We start from the raw sequence: 19,934 nt of genomic DNA, 5'->3' as shown, positions 1-19,934 counted from the left end.
AATTTAAAAAAAAAATAAAATAAAATAAAAAATAAATAACATTTAATATGCTATTAAAGTCAACTGAAAACTTTAAAAAATAGTTTAAATGGGCAAATGATAATAATCTTTAGATTATGATAAATCTCTTAATTTCTAACCCAGATATTAGTAATCTTTAAAAAAAGCCCTAATTAAATAATTTGTTGGTATTTAATAAACAGTACTATGTAAACACAAGTACAGTGAGCCATATAATTGTGCATATACCTTATTGATTAATACACTTCAAAAGACAAATTTTAATCTCTGGGGCTAATAATGCCTTTCTTTCCTCACATATTTTCCAAAAAAGACCAGCAAGCATTTCATAACCTTCTTTTATTTTTTGTTAAACATATTTATTATTTTATAGCTTATAAATAGAAAATTTGTTTTTCTTACAACTTCTAAAAAAGGAAAAATACATTTAACATTACACAAGTTGAAACACCTAAGGAAATGTGAGGAAGATTCTCTTTTTAGATGATATTGTGTGTTACCTTATAATTTTCCCATGCTTCCTGTGAGCCCTTTCTTTTTTTTTTTTTTTTTTTTTTTTGAGACGGAGTCTCGCTCTGCCGCCCAGGCTGGAGTGCAGTGGCCGGATCTCAGCTCACTGCAAGCTCCGCCTCCCGGGTTCACGCCATTCTCCTGCCTCAGCCTCCCGAGTAGTTGGGACTACAGGCGCCCGCCACCGCGCCCGGCTAGTTTTTTGTATTTTTTAGTAGAGACGGGGTTTCACCGTGTTAGCCAGGATGGTCTCGATCTCCTGACCTCGTGATCCGCCCGTCTCGGCCTCCCAAAGTGCTGGGATTACAGGCTTGAGCCACCGCGCCCGGCCCCCTGTGAGCCCTTTCTAAAATCAGCTATAAATTAAATATATAAGAAAAAACATTCAAACACATCTATTTGTAAGAGAAAATACTTTCTGGGCCTAAGTGTTTTCTCTTTGGCACATTACTGGTTCACCATTTATGTAACAAGTGACATTTACCAAGTAATTTGAGCCTTCTGTTTATAATTACTAATGAGCACAAATTGCCTCGTGAGAAAGGATCTGTTTTTAAGTGTAAAAAATGTTTTAACAGTAAATAGATAATGAAAGATATCGAGCAACAGAAGGAGCACTGATCATGAAGAGAACAGACCTGCTTATGAACTGGTTCTGTGATCTAGGAGAGGCCCACCGATCTCACCAAACTCCATTTGCGTATCTTTAAAAAGTCGTCATTATTGTCATAGTCATCATCATCATCATCATCATCAATCTGTCTGAACTCTTTTACAGCATTGTTATAAAGATTGCAAAAAAAAGCATGTGCTTTATAAAAGTATTAAATGCCATGCAAACATGAAAAATAATTATTGAAAATATGTATTTAGGACCTCACTTTACCCTAGACAGTGAACTATAGTATTTTCATCTAAGGATGTAAGTATGTTGACTTACTGTTGTGATTGGAATGTTTTTCCTTTAAACAAATAAGATTCCATGAAATCTTAGCAACGTGAATGGTCCAGTTATGAGGTAGGCAACTGTCAATGTTGATTCTGATGCTCTTTAAGAATGAATCCATTTTGTCTCTCTTGGTGCACACACACAGCAAGCAAATGGAAGCTTACTGCTGTACAGCTCAGCCTGAATTAGAAGGGGCAAAAATGTCAATACAGGAAAGGAACATATCAGCTTAGAGTTAGACAAGTCACTAAATCTCTCTGTGCTTTTTTCCACTTTGTAGAACAAAGCTGAGATTCAACCTCTTCTAAATTCTATTTCAGCTCTATCCATGTGATCCCGTAAGGGGATTATAACAGAGTTTGGCCTATCAGGTTTATTGCCCTTCTTTTTCTCCTCCTCTTATCTCATAATATAAAGATATAAATATAGGATAGCATAGCCACAGTGCTGCTAAAAATACTGATTTGGCTAATCAGCACTCAGTCAGTGCTGGACTGCATATCTTAAAGTTCCCCAGTTTCAGCCCAATTTATCCAGTACAGCCGGCCTTTCCAGTTCAGTTGAGTATTTACTCATTCAATACCCATCTCTCTCACCTGGGAAAGGAAAGAGGAAAAAAGATATAAAAGTGATAGAAATGGAAATATAAGAGATACATTTGCATCAATCTCTTCTCCTTTCCTTATGATTGTTTTAGTATATTATAGCAGAGGATTTGTGAATTTATTCCTACTGCCCTTATCATTTGATAATGCTAAAAGGTCTATAGCACATATTTTGGCCACTGTAAAATATTTGATTTTTAGTATTCTTATATGCATTGGAACAAAGTCATAATTACTTAATTTGTTGTCAAAGTGCTACCAAAATTGCACGGAAAGTTCTATAGGATATTACGATACATTAGGATACACACCATATGAGCATGGGTTCCACTTAAGAATAGGAAATTTCCTTTCCTCTGCTGTTGGACCCCATTTCTCTTTTTAATGTCTTTTTAAGTGAGCCAGACACAGGGTTTCCATTGACTTTGACAAATGGTACACTTAATTAGCTCTTTGGATAGCAGAGCCAGAATGCTGGATTGAGTTTTCCACTCTGTCCTTTGCTCACTAGCAAAGCTGAATTTTCTAAGCAGAGTTGTCACCTGGTAGTAATAATAGTTATTTGGAGAATGTAGATTTAAACCCTGCTACAATGAAGTAGACCTTTTATTAAATAGTTTCATCTGTTCTGAAGAACAAATAGTTCTCTGAAAACTAGCAAACACAGAGTTTACATTCTAGTATGATTAGCAATCTCATTCTCTAACACTTTTTGGTAAGCCAAAGTCATTACCTAATTTTGGGACATTTTGTGTTGTCCTGTAATTGTAAATGGTTACTAGGAATTATTAGACTGAGACATAAATTCCTTAAAATTAGGAGCATTATCCTATGATTCATGTCAAATTACCCAGGTAACACTTCGTATTGGGAGATCCTTTCATGGCAATGTCAACGATCCCCCAAATGACTGAAAACTACATGAAACCCAGAAAGCTGTCCCTGAACAGCCAAAATAGAGCCCATGCTTCAAAGCTCATTTCTGTGATAAAAGAAAGCCTAGTCAGACACTCAGAATTTATGTACTTAAATTTGCATAAAATCTAGGCTGGTGTTGTTAACTGAATTTTCAGCCAACAGTAGATTAACAACACTTTTGTAGGTGGGCTTCTCAAAGTAGGCATTGTTCCAGCTACAAATGACAGCCCAAAGCTGGACAGCAAGGGAGGGAGATGAAAGAACTGTGGAAAGTGGTTATAAAAGCCAAAAAAGAAAGGAAGAAAGGGAAGTAAGAAGGGAGAGAACAAAGAGAGGGAGGGAAGGAGAGAAAGAAGGAAGAAAGGGAGGGGAAAAAAGTTCTCTGGGAGTCATTTAGGGCGGTGCTTTTCAAACTATCTGTGGTAAAAGATCTCTCCTAATTTATTTTTAAATTTCCAAGCCATCACAGATGGATAATTTTGTAAAATATAATAATAATAATAATAACAAATTACTGAAAACTAGAATAGAAAAGACGAAAAAACACAAGCTTTAATTTTTAATAGACTGAATATATATATAATTATTTTTCAAATTGTTATGAAAGTTTCTAAATACATATTTTTCATTTTTTGTGCTCTCATTAACAGTTCGCAAATGGCAGTTATCTGCCAACCACACCTTGAGCAGGACTGACTTAGGGTAAAGGCACAGAACTCCAAGAGTAAGCAACATTGCTCACTCTTGGTCTTCTGCACTGATGATATACATGATGATTGTATTAAATCACATAGTCATCATCATTACATTAATTCATTTAAGTTTGATAAATTTATTTTTTATTTGGAAAAATGTTTCTTGCTGAAGAATGCTCGATGGGCCAGGCGTGGTGGCTCACGACTGTAATCCCAGCACTTTGGGAGGCTGAGGAGGGTGCATCACCTGAGGTCAGGAGTTCAAGACCAGACTGACCAAAATGGTGAAACCCTGTCTGTACTAAAAATATAAAAATTACCTGGGTGTGGTGGCAGGTGCCTGTAATCCCAGCTACTTGGCAGGCTGAGACAGGAGAATTGCTTGAACTGGGGAGGCGGAGGTTGCAGTGAGCCGAGATCACACCATCGCACTCCAGCCTGGGTGACAGAGCAAGACTGTGTCTCAAAAGAAAAAGAAAAAAAAAAAAAAAAAGAATGCTTGAAATACATAAAATCCCTGAGACTAAATAATAAGTCCTACTTATCTGGAAAATTCACAGGTGTGGCAGGTTCCTTTCCTCTTGATGATCCCAATGTTCTACTGCCAAAGACCACCGGGAACACATCTGCAATTAGGCATATTGGGTTTATTACTTGTTGCAGAGAGAGAGAGAGAGAGAGAGAGAGAGAGAGAGAGAGAGAGAGAGAGAAATACATACTACAAGGAACTATGGGATGTCTTAATAAGAGAGTGTTAGAAGGAATCTACTAGAGGACTTGGACTTTATTTGGATGATCTTGGGAAGACTCTAAGGAAGCAAGGGTTCTCTCTAGAGGTCTGATGCTGTCAAAAAGTGGGGGCAATTCTATGAGTAGGTATTTTTTGGGTGGCACAGTGACTTTGTTTATATCTGTGCTTAGAAAAAAAATTGTCCAGTGGCTTTGTTTATTTCTTATGGTCTCAGAGTAATATTGTCTGAAATTGCTATTTTTTGAGTTTATGTCCAATAGGAGATCAAAATCACCTGGCTGTATCAGACTGGCTTGTAATAGTATGTCAAATCAATCCCAGACATGAGAGGATGCTTTTTATTTCTCCGCGATGTGTAAAATTGGCATAATATAAAATTGAAGATAAAACTCAAATCTTGTTCATTGTCTAAATCCTGATTTTTTTCTTTACCAAATGCTTTCTGAATTTTCTCTGATGATGGTACATAAATACATTAATGCAAGAATGGTTGACCTAATTGAATAGTTTATGTAGTCCTATAATATCTATGATTAAAATAATATTTATTATAAATTAATCATTCAAGTCATTCCAAAGTTTTAAAACATATTTATTTACTTATTTATTCAAAATAAGTTTGCAATCTGAGGATTGTCAGGCATCCAGGCTGAGACAACTAGAGCAATTTGAGAAAAGAATTTCATTTATATGGGTTCCAGTTTTGGGGTAGACCCTACCCATAAAGCAGAAATTGAGTTATATGTGGATTTGCTGAAGTCAGTATGTCTCAGACTAATGCTTTACATTATTTTAGAATAGTGCTTTTGTGTGGTGTATTCTAATACTCTAAACACTGAATTGTTTTCATTTGCTTTTCTGAATTATTGTTCCCCAGAGTCAGTAGCTTTGTACAGATGTTGTCTTCCTTATGCCTTTATCTCCAGAATCTAACAGAATTCCTGACATAAAGTAGATAAATACACAACTATGGGACTTAACTAAATTCTTTATTAGAAACTTAAAATAGCTTAAAATTTATGTATGAACTTCTTGCCTTCTATCTGAAAAGTACTCAACATAAAATTAAATTGTAGTCCTGATGTTGTTTTATATAATATATAAGAATTATGAAGCCCTTTAGATTCTGTTTCATTTTAACATAAAAATCACAAAGTATCAACTAAGTTAACAATTGGAGTACCTATCACAGGATGTGTGTTTGAATCTTCACTGTTGGCAAAAATTTAGAGAATGCTATGTCATCATTTTCTACCAATTACTTTAGTAGACCAATTAAATGTATAAAACTGTTGGGAAGCACTCTAAGAAAAAAACTAAACAGCTTATTTGTTATCTGAATTTTTAGACTTTAAGAATAGCTACTTAACAGACATTGACGATGTCTTGCTAGGCATATATTTTGGTCCTTAAAGTAGAAATCCACATTTTAAAACATGATTTACTGTTAGTGTTTTGTTCAAACTTTCCCCATTCCTTCTTTCTCAAGTGTCAGGGAGAACTAAGTCACATAGAATCTACGAACCACAATTGTGTCTAATAGCCATCTCTTATGGGATCCAGAATTTTTGCCATATTGTAGAGCTGACATCATTGAACACAAGGGACCCATGTGAAAAATACATACGTTAGGTTCAGGTTAACTATATGTACTTCAAAAATATGCTTATGTAAATTGCTCCACTTGGTGAAATATAAAGTGTAAGAGAATATGAATTTTCATTTGTATATTTAAAATTTATTTTCATGTTTGTTCAAGTCAGAGTATTCTTTCTCAGATATATTTTTATATTTTAATTCCTGAAACATTTGCAATTTAATCAGGGAGGATATGAAATTAACCACCTGCTCTGGCACTGTGTTGCTGCTTGGTCTTGTGTTCAGAATAACAGTCCTCAGTTGAATAATGTGCTTGAACATCTCATCTTCCATAAGACACAGCTTCAAAAGAAATGCTGGTAAGAGTGATCCTATAAATCCAAAGTAACTCATGGAGAAATCTTTGTGCTTAAATGTTAAATAACCCTTGTACCTAAATGTTAATCACACCTCAGTTGACTATGAAACAAATTTATAATCTCAGTTCCAAAGGCAAGGGCAATTTACATGTTTAGTATTAATTCATTTCATCAATACATTGTTTCTCTCTTTTTCTGTTTTGCTAGATATGCATGCATGCACTGCATGGTTTTTTTTTTTTTATTAAATGCAGTTTTTATTGACAAGAAATTTATTCCTGCTTTGCAAACAGCCTTTATATTCCAAGTTGTTAAACAGAAGCAGCGAAGTACAATATACTGTTGGAGAAAATATACTGATACTGTATTTCTTTATGCCTTACTTATAATGTATAACAAAAATGAATCTTAAAAAAAATTTTTTTTGGTCTCACTCTATCACCCAGGCTGGAATGCAGTGCGGCAGTGCCGCGATCTCGGCTTACTGCAGCCTCCATCCCTGGGGCTCAAGTGATCCTCCCAGCTCAGCCTCCCAAGTAGGTGGGACCACAGGCATACACCACCATGCTGGCTATTTTTGTAGGGTTTTTTTTTTCTTTCTTTCTTTTTATTTTTTAGTAGAGACAGGGTCTTGCCATGTTGCCTAGCCTGGTCTCTGGTCTCCAACTTCTGACTTCAAATGACCTGCCTACCTCAGCCTCCCAAAGTTCTGGGATTACAGGTGTGAGCCACTGCACCCATCCAAAAATAAATCTTGACTGACAAATATTAGTTTTCTCCTATACATATGTTAATTTAAGATGAGAAAAAGAAGAGTCATAGTTTTGGCATGAGTTCAGTGTAGGAAAGATTTTTTAAATTGACAATAATTTTATATATTTATGAGGTACAATGATATGTTAGGATATATGTGTATCTTGTGGAATGAGTAAGTCAAGCTTATTAACATATCCATCACCTCACATCCTTATCAATTTTTGGTTGTAAGAACAATTAAAATTTACTCTATTAGCATTTTTGAATTATGCTTTTTTTTATCATAGTCACAATGCTGCGCAATAGATCACTTGAACTCATTCCTCCTGTCTAACTGAAACTTTGCACTCTTTGACTGACATCTCCTCTTTTCTCCATCTTCCTTACACTCCATCCCAAGCCTTACACCATTCTACTATCTAGTTCTACAAGTTCAGCTTTTATAGATTCCACATGCAAGTGAGATTATGCAGTATTTATCTTTCTGTACAATGCTTATTTCATTTAGCATAATGCCTCAATGTCCATTCATGTTTTTATAAATGACAGAACTTTCTTCTTTTTAAAGACTGGATAGTATTCCATTGTGTATATATACCATACTTTATTTATTCATCAGTCAGCGGACACGTAGGTTGATTACATATCTTGGCTATTGTGAATAATGCTGCAATGAACATAGTTCAGTTATCTCTTCAACATACTGAGTTCACTTTTTTGGGATATATATGTAGAAGTGAGATTGTTAGATCATATGGTAGTTCTATTTTCAATTTTTGAGGAATCTCCATACTGTTATTACATCAATAATGTAAAAGGATTCCCTTTACTGAACATCCTCATCAACATCTGTTATCTTTCATCTTTTTGATAATAGCCATTCTAACGGGTGCGAGGTGATATGTCGTTGTGGTTTTACTTTGCATTTCCCTTATGATTAGTGATGTTGAGCACATTTTCATATATCTGTTTGGCCATTAGTATGCCTTCTTTTGAGAAATGTCTGTTCAGGTCCTTTACCCATTTTTTTCATTGGGCTGTTTGTTTTCTTGTTATTAAGTTGTTTCAGTTTCTTCTATATTTTATATATTAACCCTTTACCAAATGTATGGTTTGCACATATTTTCTTTAAATATGTGGATTAAAAATGTATGGTTTGTACATATTTTCTTTAAATATGTGGGTTGTCTCTTTATTTTGTTAATATTTCATTTTGTAATTAAAGTAGACTTTAATCCATTTTGAGTTATCTTTACTATATTGTGTGAGAGAAGGGGCTAATTTAATTCTGCTTGTGGATGTTCAGTTCTCCCAAAACCATGTATTGAAGAGATTATTTTTTCCCTATTGTGTATTCTTGGTAACTATCAAAAATCAATTGACCATAAATGCATGAATTTACTTCTGGTCTTTCTATTCTGTCACTTTGACAAATGTGTCTGTATGCTATTGCCATGCTGTTTTGATTACTATAGCTTTGTAATACACTTTAAAATCTGGTAGTGTGATGTTTCCAGCTTTTTTTCTTTTTGCTCAGGATTGCTTTGGATATTCAGAGAATTTTGTGGTTTCATACAAATTTAATTTTTTTTTCTGTTTCTGTGAATAATAACATTAAAATTTTGATATGAACTGCATTGAATCTGTAAATCACTTTGGGTAGTATGGACATTTTATCAACATTAATTTTTCCAATCCATGAACATGAAATATCTTCCCATTTAATTGCTTAGGCTTTAATTTTTTCATCAATATTTTAGATTTTTCGGTGTACAGATTTTTTACTTCCTTGGCTCAATTTATTCCTAAGTATGTTATTTTTTGCTATTGTAAATGAGACTGTTTTCATAATATCTTCTTCAGATATTCTGTCATTAGTATATAGCAGTGCTATTGATTTTAATATGTTGATTTTATCACCTGCAAATTTCAATTTTACTGAATTCATTTAATGTTCTAACAGTCTTTTAGGTTGCTTTTGTAGACATTTTAGGGTTTTCTATGTATAAGATCATTTGGTCAGCAAACAAAGACAGTTTTACTTTTTCCTTTCCTGTTTAGATGACTTTTTTTTCTTTTTCTTGCCTAATTGCTCTGGCCAGGACTTTTAGTATTATGTTACATAGAAGTGGTGAGAGTGAGCATTCTTGTCTTGTTCCTGATTTTAGAGAGACGCTCTCAACTTTTCACCATTGAGGATGTTAGTTGCAGGCTTGCAATATATGACCTTTATTGTGTTGAGGAGTATTTCTGGGGAAATTGATCAGAGGGCACTCCTTTCCAATATTTAAAGAGGATCACAGTTTTGAATTATTTTTTAATGAATATATAAATAGTAATAACTTGTAATACCATACCAAGTTGAAAATGCAATTGCCATATATATTTATTAATTAGTTCCTGGTTTTCAGCCTCTGGCAGCCCATTCTACACCAAAGGCCTTTGTATATGTAAATTCTAAGTCCCTCAGAATCAACTGCAGACCCTTCTAAAAGTCTGGAACATTCTTTATGAACAAAAGTTATTTTCCCACTTGTATTTGGAAGTTTGTGGGATTCCAGATTAAGTAAAGATTTTTGGAGAATGGCTTAAAGTTTACCTAATTTCCTTAAAAATACGTTAGATTAGAGTTCATCAATAATTTGTTCTGTCTCATAGTGTGATGGGAGACACCTAATGAGTATTGCAGTTTGACAAAGATTGCAATATTTTTTACATTTTAAAAATAAAGAATAGTATTTATAAATATGAAACTAAAATGCAAACAGATTATATTTACTACAAATAGCACTTAATATAATTTTACTTAATATATTTTAATACAGAATTCCTAAAAACAACAAAATTTAGAGGTTCTCATTGGTGCCAGTTAGGTTATTCTGGAAGTTTTGGTGATTCTTTCAGACCCTTTTTAATGATAGAAAGTAAGTTGTAGGAGATTCAAATATTTAATTTGGTTTTCAAAATGACAAACGACTAGAACTAATTAAGCTCTTGGAAAACTCTAACTGTATTTACAACACAACTAAAATTGCATTTTAACATCTAAAAATAAATGTTATGTGACTTTGTCAAATTTATTTAAAAAGTACTCTAATAATTACCAGATAAACAAGTTTAAATGATTGCCAAAACAGTAAATGTAGCTGATTACGAATATTGAATGGTGGAATTCAATTCTTTCTTTAACCGATTTTTAGATTTTGCTATATTGCATCCACATCTATTTAATTTAACTTGCTAATGATTTGTGTTTAAGGTTGCAAACACTGATGAACCAGTTTTTAAAAAAATATTTAGTATTTTATAAATGTAGGGCATTCGAGACAATACAAAACTTTTTATTTTAAAAATAAAGAAACTGAGGCCAAATTTATTAGGCTTATTGATGAGTGGAACCAGATTTTAAGTTTTGATATAGCACTCTCTCCAGTGTATCATTCAACTGTCATGCTAGTTGCATTGTTGAGCAGATAACTGCTTTGAGACAGCCTGTTACTGAATCCTGACTTTTCTTTTTCTGAGAGAATATTTTGGAAATTATCAAGTGAAGAAGGGGATAGCAGTGTTTAGACAATGCTCAGTTAACAGAGGAATAAAGTGAAAAACACAATGACTGCTCATAACAGAAAGGAAAACAATAATTGCTTAAAACAGTACTACCAAATGATTTTGATTCTATTTTTTATATATATATATTTTTTTATTTTAAGGAAAAGATTTAAACTTTTTAAAAAAAATTAGTTGGCTCTAGCAAACAAAAACTATTGACATTAAAAGAATAATTTGTGTTTTTAGGTTAGCAATTTGACTAACTATTCTGTTAATTGTAACATTATAACAAATATTTTAAAATCAACTTTTCTCCTTACACAATATTTATTTATATAAAGGCCTATATAGGTGTGAAGAGGCCATTACTCCACATAAACAATACACACTGTAATATAATTACCAAAATAAAACCAGAAATGATTTTATATTTCTAGAGAATCTTTAATATTGGTCTCATATACTCCTAAGATACCACTGGGTACATGCAAAAAATTAAGAAAATGAACTGCATGCATTTAGAATGAAAAAGAAATATCGAGGCACCAGGCCCTGATGATACATTAAGACTTCATCAGGATTTGCTGGACCAAATAGTCTTAAAATTGTGACACTTGGTGGAAGACACCTCTGGTTTAACACCTAAAATTCAATGCCAGTGACCATTAGCAGCAGTAACCTGAGCAATTTCATTTGCTGTACATCTCAGGAAAGTAACATAATGTTGAACAAATGTTCTGAGATTTAGAAAGCAAAGAGACCATTCAACTGAAGTATCTGAAGAAATTTTATTTATAGTGGCAAAAATTACTTGTGCTTGTGCCCATGAAAGTGAAATATACTCATCTGCCCATTTCTGATGCTATTGGTCAGTAGATAATTCATCATGTATCTACCTGCGTGACTTCTTATAACCCCTTTTATAAAGATCCTACAATACAAAAAGAAACAAATAGAAGCACATGGTTTCAGCTGAGCCTGGAAAAGAACAGGTTCAGGATCCACAAAAGGACTCAAGGAAGGCAATCACAGAATTCGAGCAGCCTCGCTGGGGGACAGGGAAAATCTGGGGAAAGAAGACACTGAAGACAATAAATTATAAACCCGATGAAGTAAAGAAAAAGACACTGCAGGAACCCCCTCCCAGCTGCCATGCATTGGCCTTTATCTGCCCATAGCTGGAGATAAGCAGCTTGCTGGAAGGCAGATTTCCATTTAATGCAGTTAAATTTTATATGATGCTTCATACTCTCAATGCTCCACCCTGTGGTTTGGCCTTTTATAAACGGCACCATTTGCTCTGGGGAGATAGCTCAAGTCAACGCAAAAGGCTTTCTAATCTAACATGAAAATAATGAATTGTGTTTATAATTGAATTATTAGCCAATGAAGACTGCTGAGAAAGGCAGTATGGTATTTCATTCAAGCAGTATGACATAAAACTGTATCTTCCAACACAAAATAACTGATTTAATGTGCTCCATAAGTGTATTCCAAAAAAAGCTTGACAATTTAAAACTGTCTTGAACATGGCAAGCGTTTTCCAGACATACAGTGTTTATGTTTGCATTGAAATGAATGAAACAAGGAATTCACTGCTTTGTATGGGTGGCAAGGCACTTCCTTTTCAGTTAGATCACTGATATCCACATTATTTATATCCTTGATCCTACTAATTATAATGTCCATGTGATGGTCTAACCTAGACCATTCAAACAAAAGTTTGCATCAATACTCCTTCATTTCTTGTGAACTGAAATGTCAATGTAGATTCTCGTTGTTCATTTATTTCCTTGATGCTTCTTGATTCATTTCTTGGATTTCTTATTGATCCTTTGATCCCTGGAGCCAATTATAACTTAGTCTGTATCAGGTAAATACCCACTATACCCACTATATATGCTGCTACATTATTGTACAGCAAAAAAGCAATGCAACCTGAAACCAGAAGACATGAATTTTAGTCTTGTCTTTTGCTTCCTGTGTAACTTTGAATGTCGCTTCACCCCTGTGAACCCCAGGGTCTGTTTAGCAGTTGTATCGAGATAACAGCCACCTCAAAGAGCTTTTGAAAGATTTAAATGAGATAAGTAATATGAAAAACACCTATTAGACTGTAGTTCTTCCCTTCCATGTCCTGCCAGTTCATATTTGAACTAATTTTTCCCCCAGTCAGGCTCCTACCTCCTGAATTTCTACCTCAGTACACATCGTCATGCCATTTCCTTCAGCTAACCAAATCAGACATCTTATCTTCTCCATCTCACTTTCTCCATCCAGTTCAGGATCTGACAGTGTTGTACGTACATTAACTACACTTCAAAACTGTTCCTCTGCTCTCTGTTCCCACTGTCATGACCTTGGTTTGGGCTCTTACTGTCTCTTGACTATTGTAGCTTTTTAACTTGTCTCCTTGCCTTACGTTCTTCCCCTCAACAATCTGTCATATACTATGCTGCCAGGGCTATAGCATAACTGTGACTACAACACTCTCCAGCTTAAAATTATTTAATAAGAACTATTTTACGTGATAACAGAGGCTGCAACCCCAATCAGTGTCTCATAAATTGCCATTATGTTGAAAAAAATTAAAACAAAAATGATGACTGAAAGATTCTGCTAGTAGATTAATTACCACCAACCAATCAATAGCCAGAAAAGCCTGATGGGTCTGGGTGGAGGGAAACAATTAGCGCTCCACCTCTGCCTTCTCTGATGAGAGGGCAGTCATTACTTGTCTGAGGCTCCATCCCTTCACTCCCACACCAGCTTCCCTGGAACTCAAAGAATGAAGTCCTGTAAGCAGGAGAAAAATCCTTTTAACAGACAGGCTAAAGCCTACATTTTTGTCATCCATCTTTTCTGAGTAAAAAAATCAGGCAATGGCAAAGTAAATTTATTCGTAAACTAGTTTCCCTAAGTAGTAAAAATCAAGAATGAAGTGCTGACTGCCCTCTTCTCCATGTGCAGTAAAGACCAAGACAAATTTATTTACACGAATTCTCCCCTTCCTAGTCTGTTAATATAATCTTGAGTTCTGATAACATTATAGTTAACTAATTATTTTTAATGTTCTGTCTGCTCCTTAAAGAATGATTTATATATCTGCATTTAATTATTTGGTCATATTTATAAAATTATTTTTCTTTATTAAAACTTACCTATTTTTCTTCTACTCACCTGCAGCCATTTAACACTAGGATTTTCCTTTCTTAAACTGTTCAATACTGTTCATTTCTTTCTTAGCTTGAATAAATTTCTAAATATGTTTTTTGATTGCTTATTATATTAGGTAAGGCCATGATTATATACAAACCTTGACTAGCTATAACATTTATCACCATTTATTTTTTCCCTAAAAAGTATGATGTACATTTTGTCTGGTAATAGACTTCTATGATTACAGTGTTTATTTTTTGTTTGATTCCTCCTTCAAATCTCTAAATGTTGCTATTCTGTTTCCTAACACAGTTATGATGAGATATTCAAAGTCATCAGTCCTCTTTTTTTTAATCTGTTTAATTTTCAGTCCAGAATTTTTTAGGAACCTTTTTGTGATTTAGTAAGCAGGAGTTAACTGGCACCCTTTCTTGTCCAAGTTAGGAGCCTATTGAGGCAAATCCTGTGCTTTACCTAGAGAGAAACGTCACTTTGAGAAGCTGTGCACAAATACTATGGCTGCTGGTCTACATTTTTTCAAGGTGTTGTATTGACTACTTATAGTTCATATGTGTTCCCAACTTCTGCCTATCTGATGCTTAGGGTTTATTTATTTATTTATTTTTATTTTATTTTTTACATTATGGTGGGAAAACCCATATATTTCTCATGGATAACTGCATTAAATTTTGGACTTTTTGTTATTAGAAATATTTTTCTGTAGTTGGGCCCCATTTACTTCATAACTTAAAATTTTTCTCCCTCCCTTCACTCACTCACCTTCCTACCTCCCTCCCTCCCTCCCTCCCCTTCTTTCCTCCCTTCCTCCCTCCCTCCCTCCCTCCCTCCCTCCCTCCCTCCCTCCCTTCCTTCCTTCCTTCCTTCCTTCCTTCCTTCCTTCCTTCCTTCTTTCCTTCCTTCCTTCCTTCTGTACTTAGATAGTAATAGGTATGCTTTCCACATTTTCCTCTAAATTATGAAATACTTTTCTCTGTTATTTCTGTAGTTAACTTCCTCAACTATAGATTTTAATTATATTTTTACATTTTAAATTCTTTGCAATCTCTTATCTTACTCTACTACCTTTCATCTAAGCATCAAGGCTTTTTATTGTGGTTTATTATTCCTGGGCTGTATTAAAGATGCCTACATGTCTTGTAAAAATAACTTCTAGTTCCTGTAAGAAATCATTTTCAGAATTATGACCCTCTCTGAGTACTGAGACTAATATTCTCTTTAGCCTTTGCTGTAATCTATTTTCCTCGGTCTTGTATAGGTCCCTCTTCTTCACTTTCCAGTTACTTATTCTAGAACCAGGAGAAATATATAAAAACAATATTTTTAAATAAGAGGTCTGTATTCACAGCATTCATAACAAAGTTGGTAAAAATTACAACACTCAATGTGTAAAATGATCAGGGAGCTTCCTGTGTTCTCCTTACTCTTTGATAGTTTACCTGTGAGGAAAAAATGCACTTCTGTATTCCAATTTTATCGTCCTCCCTCCTGCCTTCTCCCATCCTACATGTGTATAGGCACTGTATACTACCCTTTTCATTACCAGGATGTTATCATCTCTGAATAAATATGGAGAGATGAGAATGAACCCAGGAATAATACTCTCACTACTTAAAAAAAAATCAGTATCTCAAGATAAAGGATTGGCTGCACTTTCTCTGATTCTATGCAAAACAGGGTAAACAGTAGAGATTATTATTTTTTAAAAATGTTTTTTTCTCTTACTTTTTTTGGGAAAACAAGGTTGCTGTGTTTCAAGAAGTGGCATGTGGTTGCTCCTTATTGCTTTGGCTTCATCAGCTTTATGGTTTATGGAAATTCCTTGTAAGTTGCTATTATTAGTGATGTCTCATTCTGTTTTCGGGATCATGTGGATTTTTGACATTGTCAGTGCTTTCTGGAATATCTGTTGCAATGTTGAAATAAGTTGGCAAGGGTTGCTACTTAGATATTTTAATTCCATTTAAACGTTAAAATCTTCTAATTGAGGAAATGGATATAGAGGAGTAAGAAGAATCTAGGAAAACTTTTAAATGCTGATGTTTCTAACTTCTATAAATGTGTGCATGTGTGTATGTATATATCATTATTTTAGACAAGCCAGTAAAACTCTGGCTCAGTTTCTTTATTTACAAAATTAGAGCAAATCTATAATAGTTGCATATTATTTTGTACAACTTTAATTTCACGGCAATGTAAAACCAGGTCAATATGCTGATACTTGAGACTTTCTGTATTATAATGAATTCACAAAGAAGCTAGTGCTGTATGGAAATTTCTAGCCTAATCCAATTTGAATTCCATTCTATGTACATTGATTTTCAATTTTACTTTTGTTTTTGACAAACTGTACTTTATAAGTATTGATGTTTGTTTTTGATGAAAGCATTTTCATTCACAGACAATTTTGTGATCAGCAGCATTAATTGAAAATAGTGTGTTTCTGGTGAAGCATTTCTCTACCATAGGTGGCTAACACTGATGGATCTTTTTCAATCCATAGTTCAATCCTAGGTTAGCTACAATTTTCCAGACTTAAAAGAGAAAAGAAGAATCAAAACCTTCTGATTATGAAGTATATTCAAGGGAAAAGAAGTTTTATGAACTCTATGAGTATCCTCTCTTTTAATTGACCATAATATGAAGTATAAATGATAAGTAGTCTGGGGAATGACTTAGTTTCCCTCTTGGTGGTCATCTGGATGGACTTCTCCTTCCAGTCACTCTATGACTTTAATGAGAAAGTTATCAAACTCATATCTTTTTTATGTCAAAGAAATAGTATGTTTGTAATTGAATTCAATTTAGCATTCTGAATCTTGACGTTTTACATGGAGTATTTCATTCAAATCTCACAATAATCTCTAAAAAGTGAGTTTTACTGTATTTTCTTTATAGACAAGTAAATTAAGATGAGGTAGGATACATAAGTTGCCCTATAACATATGCCTAATTAGTGGCAGAGCTAAGATTTCATCTTGATGTTTCTGACTCTAAAGTTCATGTTCATAAGCATCATGTTAAGTGCATCAATTAGGATTTTGTCTTCTTTATTTGGCAGAAACCTGACTACAATTGTATAACCAAACAGAGCTTTCTTTATTGCACATGACAAGTAGTGCAGTGCTGATGTGAGTACTTAAGGAAATCTTCAAGACCCAAGCTTCTTCTAGCTTCCTTTTCTGTCTTTATAGCAGGTGATTTTTATCCTCCTTGTTGAAAGAAGGCTGCTGTGCCTTATGGTATCATGGAATATATGCACTACAAGCAGGAAGAAGAGGATGAGCAAAGGAGAAAAATAACACCTGTTATTTAATTAAAATTTTTTTTTCTTAACCAGAAAAATAATAGCTTGCCTGGAAGTCTTCATAATATGCTTCGTTTTCTAGCTGATTAACCAAATCTACACTGTATGGCTATTCCAAGCTTCAAGGGAGTCTAGGCAGTCAATTTTAAATCAAACTTACTGAAATATAAATTAGATACCATGAACGTCATACATTTATGTACATAGGTCTATGACCCTGGGGAAATGTATACACTCATGTAATCACTACTCCAATCAAGATACAGAGAATTCCATCTTGAGGGGGCCAACTTAATTGAGCATATTGCCATTTTGAACAAAATGCATGTTCCATTAGAAAAGGAGACAACTAGTATTAGGGAGGGCAATAGGCAGCACCTGCCACACTAAGATTAAATATTGACGTTTATGTAATGGTTTAGAAAAGCAGAATTGCAAGACAGAAAATACTTCTTGGTGGGAGAAAACTTGAGTTACAACTAATCTAGTTTAAAAAGGGAACTTGGACAAGTCCTTCGGACCTATTTATGTCTCAGTTGTCTAGTATGAAAAAAGGTCTAGAGAAATCTTAAATGTGTCAAAAATTGTTTTTCGAATCAAATGAAATAATTTATGTGAAAGCACATTGATATCTGTAAAGCCCTAATTAATATAAAGAATTGTCTTTGATTTTCATAATAAGAATGGTTTGATTTAGAAAATGATGATGACCTTGAACTTATGGGCCTGAAATATCACAGTTGTGAAATTCAAATAATCTTGTAAAATATACTAACTTTTAAATTTATTAATGGCCTACAAATCAAGACAGTAAACAGCTAGAGACCAAAGTAATTTTTAATTTGAGCTCTTATCAGTTCTTTTTCAAACTATTTTTTGTTTAAGTAAAAATATCACAAATATATAATTTTCAAAACATTCAAAATATATGTACATTTATAACTAATAAATTCTTGTGTGATTTCCCAGTTTTTTAATATTTAAAAAATAATAGTCTTCTATTCATGTGAAATATAAATTTTATTTTGAGAAATTGTACTTTTTCCAAAATCAAAGAGTGTTGAATCTTTGGAGTATCTTAGAAGAAGGCGGTTTTTAAAAAATTGCTCTGTTTTGAGAAGAAAACACGCTCTTGAAATTCACCTTGTGGAATCAGTTGCAAGAGGTTAAACATTAAAACCTATTGTGAGTTTTTGGGGGTACTCTACAACCAGAGCCCCTGATTGCCTGTTGTTCAGGATCTATGAAGAAATGTGATTATATGTAGTACTTATTACTCAGATTTGTCAGACCACTACTCTGAACTCAAACATATTACCAAAATGTGTCTCTTCTTTGAAGATTTTTACCATAATAAGTGAGAACCAATACTAATCTTTACTGAAAATAAATATATCTTGTAATCCAGACATGCATTTCCTCTGACCTATTACCTTTTTTTACATTAAAAAGTTGATTATTATTATTTTCCATTACAATCTTTATCCTTTCGTCCATAAAATTTTCAGGTTGGATTCAGTACTGGCTTTACTGGTCCTTGGGGAGGCTGCCAAATTAAACATGGCCTGCTTGAAAGCTTTAATGGACATAGTGAGAGATTTTGTTTCAAGCATTTTGTCTGTTCAAAATCAGGTAACATTGCTAATTTATATGTGAAAAGAGAACCGAAGAGAAACAGATTTTATTTTTGCCACTATTTAAATTGTGTATTGTATTAGGGCATATAATATGCATAACTTTATAATAATAAATTTAATTAAATATAAAAGCAAATTCACAGTTACCATTTATCATAAACATTTTTCATTTTCATTACCTAATATTAAAATTTATAATTTGGTTGGGGTAAGATCACTTATTGAAACATTTCTGTATGTTGGTTATTAAATTTGTTTCTACTTGTTCACAGATAATTATAAGTAATGTTGAATTGTTATTCTCATACATAAAATCTCTATCAACACTTCTATGTCTTTACAGTAGGCTAATAAAATTAAATTACCAAGTGAAAGACTGTGAAGTTTCTTTCAAAGTTTTTGGGCAAGATGTCCAAACTTTTCTCCATAAGATATATTAATAACTTTCTTGCATTCCTATGAACAATAAATGAAAGTGTCACACATTAGAATTGAGCTGTACATCAAAAGGTTCCTTTTGAATATGATATGGAAAATAGTATCTCATTGAATTAATTTACATTCCATTGATTGCTAATTAAATTGTGAAGTTGTTCTTTATATAATTATTAGCTGTCTATATTTTTTATTCTTTGAACCATATTTTATGCAATCTACTCATGGTAAACCCATTTTTTAATGAACACATTTAGAAATATTAGTTTATTACGGTCTTTTAACAATTATTATAAGTACACTATATAGTTATTGATATGCAAAGACATACTTTGATGATCGGATATCTATTTTATTTCAGGGAGAAAGTTACAAGGTAGATGATTTTTCCTGGGCCTGGAATGTAGTCTACATATATACAGTAATTCTTGCAGAAATCTGCTTGTATGCAGCCACTTCTGATTTGCGAAAAACTGCTCTAATTGGTTTCTGTCAATGTAAAAGTTCACGAAAAAATATTTTACGCTTGGACAAATCAGTCCCTCCAGAATTAAAGGAAGCAAGTATTTTAAGTCTTTTGGAATATTTCTCTTCAAAAATGTCAGAGAATTGTAAGTAGATTGTTTTTAACTTGGATGAGTAATATTTTTAAGTGTCACTGTC

At 33.5% G+C, this 19,934-nt stretch overlaps 1 protein-coding gene across 5 annotated transcripts in view; it reads left to right on the top strand.

Annotated features, from left to right (window-relative positions):
* TMEM232 (transmembrane protein 232) overlaps positions 1–19,934 on the top strand; it is a 200,454-nt gene that overhangs the window by 106,362 nt on the left and 74,158 nt on the right. For all 5 annotated transcript variants that reach the window (XM_078004470.1, XM_078004471.1, XM_078004472.1 and 2 more), the window contains 3 exons: positions 6,274–6,407; positions 18,708–18,831; positions 19,633–19,882. In XM_078004470.1, coding sequence (XP_077860596.1) covers positions 6,274–6,407; positions 18,708–18,831; positions 19,633–19,882 — 508 coding nt within the window. The remainder of the gene's footprint in view (positions 1–6,273; positions 6,408–18,707; positions 18,832–19,632; positions 19,883–19,934) is intronic.

Source organism: Macaca mulatta, chromosome 6 (assembly GCF_049350105.2).
Source record: "Macaca mulatta isolate MMU2019108-1 chromosome 6, T2T-MMU8v2.0, whole genome shotgun sequence".
Classification (NCBI taxonomy): Eukaryota; Metazoa; Chordata; class Mammalia; order Primates; family Cercopithecidae; genus Macaca; species Macaca mulatta.
The sequence above is the reverse complement of the archived record's forward strand: the minus strand, read 5'-3'. Positions and strand labels throughout refer to the sequence as shown.